We start from the raw sequence: 20,291 nt of genomic DNA, 5'->3' as shown, positions 1-20,291 counted from the left end.
GCTGAAATCAAACAAAGAATAACTCTTTCAAATCGCTGCTTCTTTGAACTTAGAAGGCAATTGAGAAGTAAAGTCCTCTTTCCAGCATCTAAGATCACCATCTATAAGACACTCATCATCCCGGTTCTCATTTATGGCACTGAAGACTGGATCCTGTCAAAGAAAGATGAGAACGTCTTAGGATGCTTTCAGAGAAAAATTCTTGGGGTGAATTTTGGTCCCGTACGCAAAGATAGAGAACGGATTAGAAGATATAACGAAGAACTGTACGGGCTGTACAGCGACACTTAGATGGCTGGGTCATGTAGAGCTAATGGACATCAACGCTCCAGCCCGGAAGGTCTTCAAATCCCTTCCCGAGGCGCAGTAGAGGAAGACCGCGGCTAAGGTGGTGCACTCAGGTGGGTGAAGACCTCAACCAACTTGGCGTGCGAAACTGAAGACAGCTAGCTAGGGACCGAACAGACTGTAGCGCCACTTTAAATAAGTAATAATTACGACTCATGGAATAGTTGGTTAGGCCTTTTGGTCTTCATATAATGTATGGATTTCTTTTTCAAATGGCTTTTATGTGTGAAGTCAGTACTCCGACTTGTAAAGAGCTATGCCCCATTCCCTTGTCTTTCGTACATCCACGTTTGTGCATACAAAAAATGATATTTTCAACACCCCGAAAACAGTTATAGAGGTTTCTTTTTATCATTGTCCATGAAAAATTTATATCCTGTCAAATATTATAATGTTTTTATGGAAAGTCCCCACATAATGAAAAAAACTTCTAGCACCACCAAAAACGTTTTAGTATTGTCGGAGCTGGGTTGAATCAACAATGGCTCAAAATTTTTGACAACCTTTTATTTAAGGTTTAAATAATTTAGTAGTTAAATATTTAAAATAAACAAAGCAAATACGCTTAAACGGACCTACTGATTGGGATTCTCAACACTGTTGACTAGACCATTCAGTCGACTGTTTTTACAAGAATAATTGTTTAGCTGGCATATAGATTTAGCAAAGTGTCATATGGATTTAACTAAAAGTTGAGGTAGCCATTTCCTGATTATAACTTTAGCAAATTGTTATGAAATAGTAAAATGTTAAAATCGTTTAAAATTAGGTAAATTATCTCTTAAGCTTAGTAAATGCCATTTAAAAATAGCATTTTCCTAAATCGTTTAAAATTTGTTTCCAATATTTCTATAAAATAAGTTTAGAAATTATTGAACTTTCTTTTCTTATAGCAACTTCTGAAACCAAATAAAAAACCAACTAATTTTACTTACAATCCCGAACAACATTGGAAGTGATTGCAATCGTTTGTAAGCCAACACTTTATCGTTTATCCAAAAAATTGGTTTCTAATTAGAGCAAATTTATTGGAAGGTTGACTGGAAAGTTGGTCATGTCAGTCAAATCTCCTTATCTATCAAGTAAATCTACTCAGTATTTTAAAGGGACTGTTGATCATGTTTTTTGAATTCATCTGAAAGCTGTATTTTATAACTCTATGATTTATTTATTTTTAGCGCAATTCCAATTGATGTTTTCTGTAAAAGTCTTTCTTGTCAAATTTGGAAAAGAAATAAGGGATATTTATATGCAACACATAGGACAAATCTTGACAGACTTGTAGCTTGTTGAGTAGTGTTTTGTAGACAATAATAATTTTGGTAGTTTTTGTACAATGAACAGAAGGTAGAGTTTAGTAAAGTAAAATTCTTAGTTTGAAATGTATGACACTTAAGAAACTAATTAGTTGCCTTGGTAAAAATTAAGTTCAAGAATTCTTATTTTGAAATGTATGAGTATGACACTTGAAACTTAATGGTTGCCTTGGTGAAAATGTACGTTCAAAGAATGCAGTTGGTTGCAACTGAAGTCGTTTATGTTATCTGAACCTGTCCATTCTTGACAAACTTTTCTTTCAGTTCGAAAGCAATTTGTTGACAGCTGGCCAATCAGGTACTTGCTTTGCTTCCAAGTTCCTTAAGTGTCGTTTAATTCTTATGTTTTATGTACTAAAACACATATGCAGTACTTCTGGTTTTCTTAGATCCATGTCCCCAGCAAATACCAACTTGAGCATGCCGAATGGAAATGACAGATGCCGATAATTATAAATGTATCCATTTTAAGGCCTGGTCAAACAAGAGGCAATCTGTCGGGACGTTCAGAATGCGCCGCTGTTCTTGGTGTTATAAAACGTCAAACGGAACGCCTGCGCACCGTCACCTTTCAGCATTCTATTGACCCAGTTTCAAAAGTAAAAGCAACTTAAATTTTCTTGTAAATTACTGTCCATGTCCAGGAAGAAGGAACGGATTCCCTTAGCTGTGATTGTAGACTGCTAAACATGCAACGAAAATATTTTTCAAATTTATAAAATTGAATTTTATTTACTTCCTGATTTTCCAATGAGTTCAAGTTGACATTCAATGAATTACTTCGCATTCTTTAATTTCTGTTTTGACGTTTGACAGTCGCATTCTTTGTAAAAATTTTCAAGGATCGCCTATTTCCATTTTTAACAACTGGCTTAACTTGATGGCGTTCTGTTTGAACAACAATGAATAATTGTATAGAAGAACGGAAAAATGGCAGTTCTTAGTAACTAAAGAATGACAGACTCTGTCAAATTCAGTATATATCACAGTTGACAATTGAATTTGATTACACATGTTTTAAAAATCGTTCTCTTTTAAATGTAAAACTCCTGTCTAAATGCTAAATGAATATGTACTAAATTTTTGTCAATTTTCATGGTATTCTTCTAATATTGTTCATAACAAATCTAAAAAAGAAAAATTATGTTAATGTTTGTACCAAACAAGGATTAATATCTTTAAAAAGTCTGTGTAAATACCATCACCACTTTTATCTTAAAATTTCACACTTTCACTATTAACTTTTCAAGAAGCTGAATACGTCGCGGCGCCAATGGAACATTCTTTGGTGGCTTTTTAAAATAATTTACGGTATTATTGTAATCCTTTGCGGCTTTGATAAGACTTCCCCAATTCCAAGTTGACCGCAATTTGTTGAAATTCAAAAGTTATAACTGCATTACTGATTTATCTGTAAGATTCATGCGGTGCAATTTACAGCGACACATTTAATCTTATATTATTAATACCATAACAAAATGTCCGAGGCTAAAAATTCCAGACAAATTACGCAAGCATTTTTTTATGGTAAAGGTTGACACTAAGACGAAGTATTTATCGTTTTCAAGGTTATTAAAAAAAACATTACTTTTTCTTGGTCTGATGACTTAATGGCTGGCGACGATACTTTACCTATGTTAAACAAAATCATGTTTTCGTCGGAAAATATGCTGTCAGCAAATTGAGTGGATTTAAATTAATTCCGGCAAGCAAAGTAGTAGACGTCACTAATGACGTGCATCGGTAAAAAACTAATGAATTACGATAAAAAACTCCACACAAAGACACAAACGATTCAATGCACATATGCCTTAAAGCTTTTCAATAAAGCACTATTCACATGAGCACGACCAACGACCAACGAATAAACGAACATTCGTCAATTTTGACATTTCTTTCATGTGAGAGTTTTTAAATCGTCACGAATGAAGTTTGACTTTGAGCACAAAACAAGAATGATTGTTTAGGTTAAGTAAGCGTGATTATTTTATTCGTTGCGAGTGTGGATAATGTGGAACGCGAATAAAGTTTGACAGTTCGTATCAACTACAATTTTTTCGCTACGAATAAAATAGTTTTCTTAAATTTATTGATATATGATATTGAATAGTAAAATTATGCATCATAAAACAAATAGAAACTATATTTCTATCGTTTTGTTAAGAATTTGTGTGGAAATGTGTCTTCAAACGTATATACACTCACATTTTGCAATTCATTGGTCGTTCCTTAGTCGCGCTCATGTGAATACTGCTTAAAGATTCAAAGAATCACCTTTTTTAAAAAGCAACATCTAGTTAACGTAGTGTGAGAAAGTGTGCGTAAAATGATGCAAAAACCGAACACATTCTCGCAACCAAATTGCTTCATTTTGAAAGTTTCTTGGGAGCGTTCAAAAACAAAACAATTATAACCAACTGAATCTCAAGTGCTTACATGGCATTAAATTGAAAGCTTTTAATTTCTATCAGACTGAAAGTTAAACTTTTTAATAAAGTTGTATACTTAATGATTTATTAGTTAGTGCCTTATTTTGTTTAGTTAAATTATTTTCTAACAACTGTTGCAACTGGTTATGCATTATTAGAAATGGACGGAAGTTAGACTTTTCAAATGGTTCTCAAAACTCAAACATTTTGTCACTCTCTCATAATCTCATTCTGCTAATCACCAGTTCCAACGAAGTGTAAAGATATGAATGTGCATCCGCGGACGTTCTTGGGATAAAGAAGAAGAAGCAGCCAACGCGCCAAGTGGGCCTGCCAGACGCAAGAAGTTTATCGCCCTTCCTGTCTTTTGTATTCAAAGAACTAACAACCAACAGCGCATCTCACCACAGCCACTGCGCTGACGTTTCGTTGATCAACTTAGAATGAGAACTGTAAAATTATGCATGCAAAACAGAAAAGTACACAGGTATAAGGATAAGAGCAGAATCTGAGTGATGTGTACGCAGTCTTGAAACTCACGTGGCTGTCGAGCCCTAGGATTTCGATCTCACTTGTAGGGCTTGATACTGCAGATGCTTTAGAAAGTCTCAGTCTTAATCTAACTGCCGATGGTCACGACTTGAGTCTGTAGATCTTTTTTCAATCCCAAAATAAAAACTCAAGTAAGTAGTACGTGCATGTGCAATCAAGTGACGTCGTTGTATGATATTTGAAGATGCGCACTGTTGCGCTCTTCTTCTACAACTTTCGCAACAATCACAACAAACAACATACCTAGTGTCAGTTGTGACAGCAAAACAACAAGACGAACATAAACATTTTCGCGTATACTTGGTGAATGTAAATTATGTTTGCGAGTGTTTCGCGCGGGAAGATCATGTCACGTCATCTATAACGCACGCGTACTTATGTATAACCAGCACGCTTGTGTCTTGCATGTTAAGATGATTAAGTTCTATAGGCGAGTATAGTGTATGGTACTTGTCTGTAGCTATGCACAATGTTTGACAAATGTGAAAGAAGTGATCAATTCATGAAAACGTAAGTTTTTTTGCGTCGTTCGTCGTCGTACCCACTCCACAAGGAAGTCGGAACGACGGCGACCGACTCAACGCATTTGCATATTTGATTTTCCACTTTAGAGACAGAGGTCGCTTCACATATGAAAAATGTCCTCTTGCTCGTCAATGGTTACATGTGTTCGAGACCTTGTTAGCTCGGTTATAAGAGCTTACAAGAAGCGCATTTAGTCTATGGACGAGTGGTGGTGAATGGGTTTTGGCTTGGGCTTTGGTTTGGATGGAAATAGGAATAGGACACATAACAAAACACGGTAATGTACGAGCAATTGGATTTTGTGTTAAGTTGAATTTGTTAGGAAAAAAAAGTTAAGATCCAGCCTGTTTATTTACAACGAAACTCACATAAAAGATGTCTCGCACTTAAGTTGGACATGATTTGTTGAGTGTCTGGCAAGAGTGTAGGTCATCGAGTTGCAAGGAAGTAAGCATTTGTCATCCTTATTTTGACTTTGACTAGATAGGTTTATCCTTATGCATTGAATTAATTAAAAGAAGTAAGGAAGAGCTTATGCAACGTAATAGAAATTTATAGACTTTAACAAAAGATTAGTTTAATGCGCTTTTGAACAAAGATGCAAAACAATCTTGAATAAGCGTGTATGACAAAGAGAACAAGGTAAGGCTTATGAACACAGCTTTTATGCATTATGAATTTTCAAATGAATCCCTCTTATTATCGAATATGAGTATATGTATAAATATGGCATCGGTTCTCAAATAAATAAAAAATTAGGTGGCGGAACAGTCCGTAGAGAACCAGGGCCTAGTGACTTACAACTCTCAAAACTTCCTGTGTGCTAGTAATTGCAGGAATAAAGGAGCCTGCTGATTTCGAACGGCTAATTTGAGAAAGCCCTTTTTCATGACAAGAATTACTCTAGGAGAAATTGTCAATTCGTCACAAGAGGCAGTATCCGTGAATAAAACTTTAGATGGCACAGACAGGGATCGAAACCAAGACCTCTCGCATGACAGTCCATCGCACTAACCATCATGCCACGGGTAGCGGTGCCTATTTAAGCCACCAAAACTGGTTCTCCTGCTTCACCCTATCAGTTCGGACACAGATCTTTTGAACCGAAGGAGCTCTGCTCCGTCTTGTGCCATGACGTCCCGATTGTACAGGAGCCATCTATACACGGTTCGTCGTTTGACGTGGTAGATTAGCGGAACTGCTAATTTATCCTGTATCAGACTGCATCTATCTAAGAAGAGGAATGCTTCTGGTGGAATGAAGCCGCTCAAGGTGCACTCTTCAAATACCCGTCGTTTGGATAGAACGCCCCTAAAATTAAATTGTTGGTCGAAGACATAGCTCTTGCAATGTGACCTCGAACCAGTTTTATCACGAAATTGTCAATTCTGTTGATTCGAGACCCGTTTTATAGGATCTCGTTGGAATGGTAATGCACGTAAGAAGATTCGGCTGTTCTATACAAGACAGCACATCGTCGCAAACACTGCCGCTCGAACACCCGAAACTTCTCAATGAGGGCGATGTAGCAAATAATGTTCACTCTGGGGTCAAGCCACCAGACTGCTCTAAAACAGCCGTTTGGTAAGAGTGATGGCTTCTCTGACCTTAGTTAGATCAGCATTTATATGTCTGTCCAAATTTAAATACTTATCCTACCAGATACCGAGGTACTTCACTACACTTTTGCTCGTTAATCGCTGCCCACGACTACATGAATTGTGTCATGTCATGACCCGCCTTGAACCCAAACTGTTTATCCGGAATTATTTTGTTGTCCACAGCCCTATTGATGACCTTTTCGAAAACTTTGCTGATGCTCGGAAGAAGACTAATCGACCGAAGATATGACGGGTTGGTGTTGTCCCTTACCTTTTTCGGGAGAGGATGAACCACAGCAATCTTCGAATGCACCGGATAAAATGCATTATTCAGTGCATTATTGAATAGTGTGGTGTAAATGTCAAATGTCGTTGGATATACCATCGAAACCTGCTGACCATTTTGTTTTTTATTGAGTGGAGATGAGCTGAAGCTCAAACTTCGTCACTAACAAGGAACTTGGTTCCGTTTGCTAGGCGATTATGGCATTTGCCAAGAAATCGTCATTGAACCGCATGAAACCACGGTTCATTGTGTCATATCATTTGAAAGGTAAAAGTGATTAAGTAGGGCTCTGTTTTCCAGGTCGTGGTTGGGGCGAATGCTAACATTCACCTTTTACACTTGCTGGAAAGCAGCTCCCACCCATCGGTTCTTAAATAAATTAAAAGAAGAAGCATTGAGATCTCCTAGCTCAAAGAAATGATTGAAGGACCATTCACATAAGATCGCCCAACAAACAATTCAGCTTAAATTGTAAACAAAAAGGAAAAAATATAGCCTAAGTTAGGCTTAAGGTAATAAAATTACCTTATTCAATGTCAAAATAAGAGAAATTTCAGAAAAAAAAGCAATTAAATTGTAACGAACTGTCAAACTCAATTCGCGTTCCACATACAATCCACACTTGAACGAATAAAATGTCAGCGCGCGTGTGAATCTAAAAATGTCATTCTAGTCTTTGTTGTGCATCTACTATGACGAATAAAAACAAGCCATGTTGAAGAAATGTCATAATGGACGAATATTCGTTCATTCGTTGGTCGCTCTCATGTGAATAGTCCTTTAAGGTAAACAAAGCCTCTTCGACGATTTCTGGTACTGATTGTTCATTTAGTTGATTTGACATTTGGCATGAATTAATTTTGCTTTTCATTTGCGTATTTTGTACTGGTGGAGACAATGTAAAAAATGTTGCAACATGTTATTTAGGTGTCATTCCTCCAAAACCACTTTATTCAATTCCCAATGTCATTGATTTGTTGTAATTAATCTTTTTTGGGATCGTCTTTTTGATAAAGTTTAATGATTTTATGATTGATTGCAGGAACACTTTACTTTCACCAACAAAATTTCTCTTGTGTGTCACTGTTTTACATGAAAAGATCAGTTTTTCGACATTTCACCGAAACTTAATTAGTATTTTTTTGAGAACCTTTCATTAGTCCTTTGAAGTAATTAACAGTTGTACATGTAATGTAGGCCAATGCTTATGATGGTCATCAGTAAACATACTTTCCATAATGTTATACATGACACTTCCGACAAGCCATCCATCTTCACTTGATCGACGAGTTGTCAAAAATTAATCACCAATCATATCTGAAGTAAATTATTCCACAAATTAGATTACAACGAGTAATCACACGTCTCGCAAATCGCACATTGCACATCGTCGTAATGTCTTCTTTTTACACCTCAATCACTCCACGATGAATTCCTTATGTTGTGGAATTGAGTGCCATTGATCACCATCTGATCACAAAGATCATCACTTTGATGTGATGACGATGACGACGACAACAACGTTGATGGTGATCTTAACTCTCCCGCGCGTCCGTGTGTCGCTTCGTCGGTCTTTTATTTCTTTTATGTACGTTGTTTGAATCGAAGACTTGTCGAGTACATTGACAATGATTGACTCGTTTTGTTGTTGAGGTCTCGGTACTTTTTTCAACGAGCACAAAATGACGGTTGAGTGCGCACTCTGCAGCCGCCCGCCACCATCTCAACTCAGGTGTCCAACTTCGCGTCATTATCATGGTCGCGTCCCATGTGTGGAGAAGTGATCAGTGAAAATTACAATTTATTAGCACTGAGACAATTGAATGGTTAATTAAATTGAATTAAAGCGGTTAGTTGGTAATTTCATTCCACACACACAAATTGATTACATTCAAGCCACACTTGGACGCCCCTCTCGTTCGTTCTTCGGAACGGAATGGATATTATATCGCTTCAATTCAAAGGCCGCGTCTGGGACCGAGAACCGGCAACAACTTGATTACATACCTTTTGAGCTTATCCGCGTGCTCTTTGGATAAACCTGTATGTTCTTCTATAATGTTGTTGGATAAAATTAATGTCAGATGTCAGTGCAGAGAGATGTCAGTCCTGGGGTAATGATACGCCAAAAACACAACCCATGTTCTTTCGACATCATTATTTTCGGGAAGAACCAAGCCAAACGACGAATCGAAAGGAACGGGAATGGAAAATGGATGCATGACCCACCTACTTCTGGTTATGTTTTAAGTTTCGTTATAAAGCATCAGGAGTTGTGTGGCCCGGTTCGTTAACCTCAATTTTTAATGTTACTTCTGATTATTCTTTTAAATGCATGTAACGTTTCTTCGACTTTACAAACCTACATACCTTAATTTCTTATTACATTAAAAGAAAAAGATCCAACAATTCCAGTGCGATGAGTGATCCAATTGTGTCAATCAAAGGACTACAATACTGCAGGTTTGTGGTTTTGACAATTACTATGTTTTCATTTTCCTTAATGGAAAAAAGTATAGTTTATCAATAATTGCGGTTGAAATTGAATTTAAAATTCTCCGAAATGAAAGGATCAGTTTGAAGAACGCAGTAAAATATAATGTAATTGGCAAAAGATGTCATCATCAGTCATTTTATGGGTGTGGAGATGTTTTGACAAGAGAGTATTGGTTTATTGAAAAGTTTATAAATGGTTCAATAATAATTTTGTGACTGAAAACCACAAGTGAAAGGACTACTTTCCAAATTAATACAACAAAAAAAAATGCTGAAATTGTTGCATCTGTCAAATGTTGGTATTGTATGTTTATTATATGTGAAGTATCTATCCAACACTTTTGACAATTCACTCATTGTTGTTATAATTTCCAAACACTTTTTCGGATTGATTTCATCCATTAGGCTCAAAGTGTTTGGCTTAAATCTCAAGAAGTCAGCACACTGCAAATACTTTTAAAATAGGTATAATCGTATATTGCAATTTCTCTCCCCCGGGCTAAACTGTCAAGTCATTCGAGCGACGCACGATGCAGTCAGAGACTTAGACTATTGCTTTTATTCTCCACACTTTAAGCTGCAGATGTTGATTTGTGTGCGTAAGTGGTATAACAGGGTGTTTACATGGTTTGAGATGACTAATAGCTGTCAGGCGGTAGCCTGAGGCATTTCGATAACGCTGTCAAACGCACTTACTAAGGCCCCTTGGGATTTAATATAATTTTATCTCAAACATAAGTTAACGAACTTGAATTTTTTTAAATAAAATATTGACTTAGTACCTATTTATATTTTCTTAACACTTTTCTTTCTTTCTTTTACCTTTTCAGACTGTTCCAAGTGACAACATTGTGGACGGTTGTTGTGGCGTTGAATTCCCCGACACTCTCAATTGGTCGTAAATTCATTAACAACACCGTGGGTAATCTCGCGGACGGAATTATGAAAACGGGTCAATTACTTTCGATTTCTTGGGTACATAGCAAATAACCACGGCAAGTGTTTTAACAAAACTAAAAGTTTTACCCAGAAGGAAGACGCCAGTGCTTTGACAGATAGCCCACAGCAAGTGCAAAAACACACCTGCCGCTGCTACACAAGCGTGAGAAAAGAGTGTACTGACAGTATCAACAAACAAAAATAAAAACAGTGTCCGATAGCGCAACCGTTGCATAATGTGACAGCTTTAACAAGTGATATACAGCTGTAATTAAGTTATTGAAAATCGATTTCAATTAACAGCGTATTTGTTTTGATTTCGCCCGCAGAGAAGCGTCAAAAGAAAATAACAAAAACAAAAAGATACAAAGTGGAAAGGAAGGAAGTTTATTTTTGTGTTCGTTCATAAGTTGCGCCATCTGTGTGTGTTAAACATTGTTGTTAAATCTTGAGAATTTATTGTCCATAAAAATAACGGTGTTGTTGCTTGTTCGGTTAAACAAGGTAATATTTCTTTGTTGCCATAGCTCTCTGTGATGTTTGTATTTAATTTGGCAGTTTAAACGGAGCCTTAAGATTGCACATCATCGGCTTTAGTGATTATTGTGCTTAATAGAGGACGTTTTATTTTCGCGTGTATATGGCTGGCTTGTTTGACATTTTGTAAACATGGTTTCTCCGAGATGTAACGAGTGGAAATAAATGAAAAGAAACTAATTGATTATGATTTGGAAATGATGTACATTGGGATAATTATTAAAAGCAATAATGACGCATTTAAATAGAATTCGAGTAGTTGTACTTGGTGCATCTAAAGTTGGAAAATCAGGTGAGTTTTGTTTCTGGTTTCAATTAATAACATTACTTAAATCAATATTTCAATTTTGACAGAAGTATAAGCAAATTTATTTAAGGTTACTTTACATAACGGCTTGAGACTTCAACGCATCTTCAATGACACTTATTTAATTTCTTAAAAGTCTACGCGTAAAAACAAACTGTAAGTTCCTTAATATATGAATCTTTTATCCTACGGAACTACTTCTTAGTAAAATGTCAAATCCATAAACTCATTTATGGGTTCTATATTTAAAGATCTTAAATGTAGGCTAAATGCCTGGTCCAACAGAACGCGGTCTAGCAGGATGGACAGAATGTGCAGCTACCCTCCTCGTTCTCATACGTCAAACAGAATGCGGTCATACGTCAAACAGAATGACGTTTACAACAACGGCCTTAAGTATATAAAGATAAGCTGTCAGACATTTTGGCTGCTGGTGCAGCAGCAGTTAGAATTTTTTCAGAAAGAAAAGTTCCAAGAAGCAGTGGTTTGAATCATTGTAGAACCCATGACGTGTCTAGAAAGAAAAACCGCTGTTTGACATTTGATTTTATTCCAATTCAATAACCATTCGAAACCATTCCCTAAACAATTTTCTTTCACGGCTTGTGCTTGCTCACAAGTGAAAGTAAGTAAAAACAGCTCAACTAGGTACAGCCCGTGCCATCAAGCTACCCTCCTACGCGTATTTCGCTATTTTGTGTACCAACTTCCTTCTAAAAATCAATTAGTTGCATTTTTCTTAGCATGTATTTCTTTTTATTATCAAGCGCGTGACCGTTACCATTTAAAGTTAAACATCAGATTTAGTGTTGACCATAATCGGAATAATTTACATGGTTTCCATACATAATCAGTACAAAGTAACTTGGTTGGTCGTGTGCTGATGCTGACAATGGATGGCGGTGGTTGTGGAATTGTGGCGATCGGTCATGAACAATGTACAATCTTTTATTGAAGATCTGAGGTAGCGCAAATATATTCGTGTACAAAAAGTTTATAGCAAGTTGTTTGTTTTATAGCAATGAACTTTGAGGCTTTGCTTCACGTTCTTTGTGCTCTTCCTTTCTCTTTCATTCCAAATGTGAGATTTTATTTCTCTAGTTTTGGAAAAGTTGAACTTGACTCACGTCTCATGGAACAAATTTATTAATTTCTACCTTTTTGAGCAGAGATATAAAAACATAGGTTTGGTATCAAAACCAGACCGATCTACGCAAGACATTAATGTTTCTTTGAAGGAAAAGCAATTAAGAGAGAATCTTCTGTGCCATTTTTCCAGAACTCTGACGTTTACGAGTTCACCTGACGTTTACGAGTTCAGCCATAGGAATTCGATGCATGCCATCACAATAAAGCTTCGACCTCACGTTTCATCTGACAATCGTAAGGAAATAACGTAATAATACGTAATGTGACTCCAAACAGAAGTTCTAATAGATATTTTGAGAAAAAAAACAGCTGCTAATGACAGAAGTGCCATTTTAGAAATGTCATGTTGGATGTGTCATGCAAAGCAACTCGAAGCTGAGGTGTGTTTGTGTTTCAGCCATAAGTTTCCCACGATATTTCCCTTCTCTACTCAAGTTGCTGGGCTGCTGCAAAGCGAGCTGTGTCGCAACAACAAAACGTATTCCGCTTCACTCTTAAACCGTTGCTGGGCAAATGACTATGTTGCCCTTCACTCCTTAAGTTTTGGTTGGTGGCTGATCGTATTCCCCTTCACTCTTCAGTGTTTGTGGTCACTTGGCCTGTTGACCGTATTCCCCATAAATACTCCATTCAACAGAATGGGAATCCCAGACTGACATTTCGGCATTCAAGCTTCTGAGGACTAAATGTGAGAGAGTGTGCGTGAAATGATACACAAACTAAACACACTCTCGCATTTAGTCCTTAGGCTCATTAAATTGCTTCATTTTGAAAGTTTCATGGCCGCGTTCAAAAACGAAACAATCCTTATCAACAGAATCTGAACTTTGGTAACAAAACATTTTTAAGTAATTAATGAAAATTATATTTAGCGTTAAACTGTCGGAAGGCACTAAAAAAAACTTCTGTACGTCAACAATAAACATTCATGTCGATTACATGATCTATTGAATGAGTTGTGCATGAATTCAAAACGATTTATTGACGTTTTTATTTGGTGATAAATGTCAAAATTTTCATTTGCTCTGCATTTATTCAACGGGCTCGCTACAATTGTTTTGATTGAGTTAATTTTTTCGATTTTTTTTGTTAAACATTGTTAGTATTGAATTGCGCTCGCACCCTTAACTTGATGTATTCGGAAATGTAAAGAATTTCGTGGTGATTATTGTAAATTAATGAACTAATTATAATAAATGATTGCAAAAGTAAAGCTTTAAACTGACTTTTTCATCAAAAAAAGTAAAAAGAAAAATCTGAAAAAATCTTATTCACCTTCCATTTTGTTGTTGCTTTGCAAAGTGCCGCTGGCCCAACGCATAGTTTTGTTGTTGGTTTTCACATCTATTCATGGACTAATTATCAAAATTACAAATACAACAATATAAACAAACGGGTTTTGGAGAGTTAAACGTCCAAAAGATTCTCATCTTGGCAAATAGAGTATTTTTGGTATTTCCCTTCATTATTAAAGCGTTGCTAGGCAACTGAATCTATACTCCTTCACTGTTTAAATGCTGCTGGGCACCTGACCGTATTCCCCTTTTCTCTTAAGTGCTGCGGGGACCGTCCTTCACGTTTTAGGTTAGGCCTGGCTCTTATATCAAGTACCCCTTTACTTTTTAGATGGTGCTGGTCTATTAGTATTACTATTCAGCTTCTTTTAATCCTCAATGACATTTCTATGATAATTGTTAGTTCTTAAGCAGCTTTATTGAAATAATACAAATTATTGTTAGTTCTTAGGCTACGACCTATACTCTTACCGATCCCGCCGTCTAGAATCCTGCGACCATCAAGCCTTAATCCCTTCTTCCTAATATCTTATAATCCACCCGTGTAGGATGAGCGAAAATGAGGCAAACATTCCCATGGACGAGATCAATCTGTTCAGGAGCCTGAGTTTCATGAGCATGCTCAGGAAAAACGGCAAGGCAATATGCAAGTCCTATGAGAGCCGTCCACGACAAACCAACATGAGGCTATCTAATTGGCTAATGGGAAACGCACTGTCATATCCGAATACTTCAGCGTAACACTGAGAAGAAACTGGGACAGCAACTTATCTACCGTCACTTGTAGAAGATGCAATAATAGGTAGGCATTTTTTGAGACAAGCTTAGCTGCAAGTTTCGGTTGGAGGCAAATCCGTGTCGAGTCCCAATTACCAGTCTTCAAAGCAACATTTTCACTGCCACGATCAGTTCATCAGCATGCCCGTATATCACACACAAGCCAGAGCCGTGTAGCTCTGTGAAAAAAGATGAGCTGTATTCTTCCTTTGGCAAAAGTGGTTCTGTTGTTTCCTATAAACTCGAACAGACTTTGTTTTCTCGAGAAGACTCTGGAATCAGGGGAGTTTACCTCAGCATTTGAAAAATAAGAATCACTTCACAAAACTGTCAGTTTTTGTGAATATAACGGTGTCTAAACCCAACTTGACAGCTGACAAAAATGGCCGTCAGTTAAAATAGTGCTGCCATATCTCTATACCGCAAAAAACAACACCCGTGTGTGTATTTTTTAAAAATCTATAGGCTGGGAAAACAATGAAAGATAAATAAATAAATGGTAAAGTTAGGCCATCACATGTATTTTACCTATCCATTGTTATGAACCAACCAATAGCAACTTCTGCAGCTGGCATCTTTTGTCACCCAAAATGCTCAATGAAGTAAACATCCGTCAATATATTATTCATTCGTTCAGTTTATTTTTAACTAATCAACTGTAATAACTCAATTGAGGTGAAAAAGAGAAACTTTGACAGATCGGCGAAAATTCAAAGCCACTTGTAAACTCGATACGATCGTGCAACCGAATTTTAATTGTAAATTTATTAGTGTAATAATATCATTTCAACCAGGGTTTCAAGTATAGGTGCTGATACTTCAACCTATCAGGACAAAACGGATAAGGTTCAACGTTGAACTATGCAATAATTCTTTCTCTAGGTATGTATGAATAGAATATTATGCAAGAACAACGCTATAAATGGTGGTAGATACTGAAAAAAAGGTTATAAAACTTTAAGCGGCAAGATAAGCGCATTGGTTATGTCGGTAGACATTAAAGAGAATATGTCAGCATGAAAAAGCCATTATGTTTTGCATTGATGAATTTCCATTCACTTTTTTTTTGACATGATGTTGACGTACACTAAACCTGTATATTTTGTTCTTCCACTTTTTGAGAACAAATTACTCAGGATGAATTATGTTTTTGATACATTTTCCACCAGACTTCGAAATAAATAATATCTAATAATATTGATACCCGTTGACATACAATTATTTGGTATAATACATGTTTGTCTCCAATTAAAGGTTCACGTGCTGACTGCCAGGTAGCGTGACTCCATGTGTCAAAAACACGCACTCATCGGTTGCCATCTTGGTTTGAAAAAAAAAATAATTGATTGATGGATTGGTATCTTCATATAGAGTGTTTTTGCTCAACAAGTCTAGCACCTTTTCGTTCTATATACATAGGACTTGTGATAACGAATTTATCAAGGCATTTCTAAATACAACCAGTTTAATTAATAAGCATCAATTTTTTTTGACTGTTCCATTTTTTTAACTCTCCTGTCAATTAAATCGGCATCTTTCTAGATACTACAAGTCAGATCGAGTCATTTAAATAAATAATTATCCTATAACACTAAAATACAAAAGCTTGCAATGTATGCTTTACAACTTGTTCATTATTCTATCCGCCCCTTTAATGATCTACAATTATGTAAATAATTATTTTATAACCTAAAATTAGCCTTGAAAATTAAAAAGTAACACAAGGACATGACATCCAAAATAATTTATTTTGGCCAACTTGACGTTACTAAACCTCGGAGTTGATGTTTGTCAAGTAATACAAATCTTGGCAACTTGCTATTTTTATATCTGTCATACCAGACGTCAGCTTAATGTTGTTTTTTTTTTTGCTGTATAGTTTCTCATTTACACGTCAAAGAAAGTTGTGTAATCTCCTCACAGGAGGGCCTCTGTTCAAAACAAACAAAAAAAAAAACAACGAGAAAACAAGAGAACAAGTGGAGTAAAGTCGCGCGCCTGATCATTATCTCAAGTTGATCGTTCATTCGTTTTATTCTCATTAGCATAATTCCGATCGCCGCCGCAAGATGTCGCGGTTATTATGACAGGAGAAGAGCAACATAGGTACTCTTGTTATCGTTTGCGTCGTCGTCGTCTGTTCTGTGAGTGAATACACTATACCAACAACTTGTTATATGGAGAACTGTAATTACTATGGTAATGCTATTGGCGCCGGTTAAACTGCCTTAAAGTCGAAGAGGTGTCATTTATTGCTTGTCACAGTATATATAAATAAATAATGGTTAAGTGGAAGACTATTTAAGTACCCTTGATTCGAATAGTTGCTATTTAAGATAACCATGGTAAGTATTTTCGGAATTTTTCCCATCGGTCGTCACAACTATGAAGTGAATACAAAATTGGTATCAAGGCGTGGATTTGAGTTTTAAAGGTCAATGCTTAAGAGAATTCTTAATGATGTTGACAACAAAATCACGATCGATATTTTTGGAGGATTTCATCTTGTTGACATTTAAGACAAAACAGAAACCTTAAACATATATGGAGTCGTGACGAGAAAATGTATAAAACTCCTCATTTTCAAGTATTATGTTTCCTAACTTATTCTGGAGAGTTTCCCACGATTGGCGGGCCGTATATAGCTTAATGAAAAACCCTTTATTATTTGATAGTGAAAAATTAATGATTATATTAACTTTTCAGCATTATTCTCTTCATAAAATAAACTTTATTTCATTATCCTTTTATTTCGAAAGTGAAGAAACCCCCTTCTAAGAGTAGTGATAGAAAAACAAGATGTTTAAGCAAGCAATCACTTTTTGTTTGCGCACTTTCACTGCACAATCACTTTTAATACATTTTTCACTCTCAATCAGAGCCTTCATCTCCTAACTAGGTAAGCCCCTCCTCTAAGCCCACTGAATTTCCCTAAGCATTCCATTCAAGATCTGATGGAAGACGCCACCTTCACCACACCATCCGCTATATTTGATCATCAAACAACTATGTTTCTATGTTACGTCTTAAAACGCAAACAAAAAACTATATGCACACGTTCCGCTCAAGCTTTTACATCCATACGTATATTGTGTTAAATTATAAATGTCTGACCTCTCTGCGCATGCGAGAGTCAGTCTGGCCGAAACTGATTAGACCTGTAATTATAGGTGTCTAAGGTCAAAATGTGTTGACTCTCAATAAAGTGCTGACGCGTTGGAACTTAACGCTTCTCTTCTATGGTGAAAACAAAATTGATGGTGTTGCGTGTCGGGGGCTGTCACACGTTAGAGCTGTCTGGTTGATTGCTTTCAAAGATCTGCTGTGCTTATGCACATCTTTTCAATATGTTTACAAATGTGATTATTGTTTGTTTGCTAATAATTAACCCCCTTTGTTGAGGATTTAAAAAAGACTTTTTTCAAATACAAAATGGAGGAGTTTACTTCGTACATCATTCATTGCTGGTTAATGTTTCATACAAATTTCAATTACATTTACATTGTTTGCTTTTATATGAATTACAAGTTTTTAAAAAAATAATCATTGATTTAAACTAAAATCTTACTTTCTTTCTTTGTTTGTTTTTATATTTGCAGCTGTCACTGTGAGATATTTGACAAAACGCTATATTGGTGAATACAGTTCAACAGGTGGTGAGTATAATTTTAAAATTATAATTATATTTGATATTGAATACAAAGAATAAATAAGAACGGGTTGTTAAATTTAAAAAAAGTTGTGTTGTTTTTGAATTATCAATTTGACAGACGAGGTAATGTCAAATGCTGTCAACCCTGGAAAACTTTATCATAAAATAGTTCCCGCGGACAAAGTAGCAACTTTTGATTTCGTCAAAAATTGATTTTCTTTCGTGGCGCATGGAACACAATTACTTACGTACTCACTAACTTACTTAAGATGGCGACACAGTCCGTGAAGGATCTGGCTAGCTGTCTCCAGTTTCCCACGCCAAGTTGGTTGAGGTTTTCTCCCACCTGAGTGCGCCACCTGAGTCGCGGCCTTCCTCTACTGCGCCGCCGCCGTCCTTGGGATTGGATTCAAAGACCTTCCAGGCTGGAGCATTGATGTCCATTCGCCCTACATGAACCAGCCATCTTAGCTGTTGGACTTTAATTCTGTTAACTAGGTCAAAGTCGCTGTACAGCCCTTACAGTTCGTCGTTATATCTTCTCCTCCATTCTCCATTTACGCGTACGGGTCCAAAAATCGCCCGAAACATTTTTCTCTCGAAGCATCCTAAGACGCTCTCATCTTTCTTTGACAGGTTTCAGGCCACAGCGCCATAAATGAGAACCGGGATGATGAGTGTCTTGAAGATGGTGATTTTAGATGCTCGAGAGAGGGCTTTACTTCTCAGTTGCCTTCTAAGTCCAAAGAAGCAGCGATTTGCAAGAGTTATTCTTCGTTTGATTTCAGCGCTGTTGTCGTTGTCTGTGTTAATAGCGGTGCCTAGGTAGACAAAGTCCTTAACTACCTTGAAGTTATAGCTGCCCATGGTGACGTTTTGTAAAAGACGTCGTCGTTCAATGTCCTTTTTTGATGACAGCATATACTTGGTCTTCCGTCGCAATGCTCAAAAACGCTCCACTGACATCACGCTTTATTCTCCCAATTGTGTCAATATCATCTGCGTATCCGAGTATTTGGATGGACCTTTGGAAGATTGTGCCTCAAGTTTTGACGGTTGAGTTTTGCACTATTGTTTCCAGAACGATGTTGAAGAAGTTGCATGACAGTGCATCGCCTTGTCTTAAACCTTTTTTGACATCAAATGCATCGGTGAGTTCTTTTCCGACCTTGATAGAGCAGCGTGCATTCTCCATCGTCATTCTGCACAAACGGATAAGTTTGACAGGGATGCCAAAACTAGACATTGCTCTGTAGGGCTCTTCCCTATGGATGCTGTCATACGCGGCTTTAAAATCGATAAAGAGATGGTGGGTATTGATTTGAAGCTCCTGGGTTTTTTTCCAAGATCTGCCGTAGTGTGAATATTTGGTCGATAGTGGTTTTCCTAGTCTGTAGCCACACTGATAAGGACCAATCAGGTCGTTGACGAACGGCTTCAGACGTTCACATAATACGGCAGATATTGAGGAGACTGATGCCTCTGTAGTTGGCGCAATTAAGAGGGTCTGCTTTCTTATGCATCGGGCAAACTATGCTAAGATTCCTCTCATCGGGCATGCTTTCTTTTGACCCTACCAAGTCATCACCTGCTTCTTTGAATATTTCGGCAGCGATGCCGTCAGCTCCAGCAGCTTTGTTTGACTTCAGTTTAGATATAGCTATCTTCACTTCGTCGAGGTCGGGTAGGGGGAATTGTTGATCTGCGTCGCCGAGGTTGAGTGGTTCTATCTCCCTTACAGCGGAATTCGGTTCGTCATCGCCGTTATATAATTTAGAGAAGTGGTCTTGCCATATTCTCAACATTGACTGCGGTTCTACTACGATGTTCCCCTAATCGTCTTTACAGACTTTGGCTTTTTTTTTTACCTTTTGGTAAAGTTAACGAACTTCATACCTGTTGTGACATTGACATCCCTCTATCTCCTCGATCGCGCGCTTCTCAAGTTCTCTTTATTTTTCATCTAAGAAGCTGATGTTCCTCTCTTCTTTTCTGCTCGTAGAGCTCACGAGCAGCGCTGTTTTCGCTTCGTGCGCTTTCCGGCATTCATCGTCAAACCAGGGGTTTCGCTGTGGTGGCCGT

The 20,291-nt window shown here is 37.0% G+C and overlaps 1 protein-coding gene across 5 annotated transcripts in view; it reads left to right on the top strand.

The window, feature by feature from the left end:
* Nucleotides 1–20,291, top strand: part of LOC129942921 (ras-related and estrogen-regulated growth inhibitor-like protein) — a 78,939-nt gene that overhangs the window by 37,819 nt on the left and 20,829 nt on the right. For 4 of the 5 annotated variants that reach the window (XM_056052065.1, XM_056052064.1, XM_056052062.1 and 1 more), the window contains exons 2-3: nucleotides 10,384–11,321; nucleotides 18,157–18,213. In XM_056052065.1, coding sequence (XP_055908040.1) covers nucleotides 11,261–11,321; nucleotides 18,157–18,213 — 118 coding nt within the window. In that variant the 5' untranslated portion in view covers nucleotides 10,384–11,260. The remainder of the gene's footprint in view (nucleotides 1–10,383; nucleotides 11,322–18,156; nucleotides 18,214–20,291) is intronic. The other variant, XM_056052061.1, reaches the window with a different exon arrangement.

The sequence above is a fragment of the Eupeodes corollae genome, chromosome 1, assembly GCF_945859685.1.
Source record: "Eupeodes corollae chromosome 1, idEupCoro1.1, whole genome shotgun sequence".
Lineage (NCBI taxonomy): Eukaryota > Metazoa > Arthropoda > Insecta > Diptera > Syrphidae > Eupeodes > Eupeodes corollae.
Note: the sequence above shows the minus strand (reverse complement) of the source record. Positions and strands in the feature narration are given on the sequence as shown.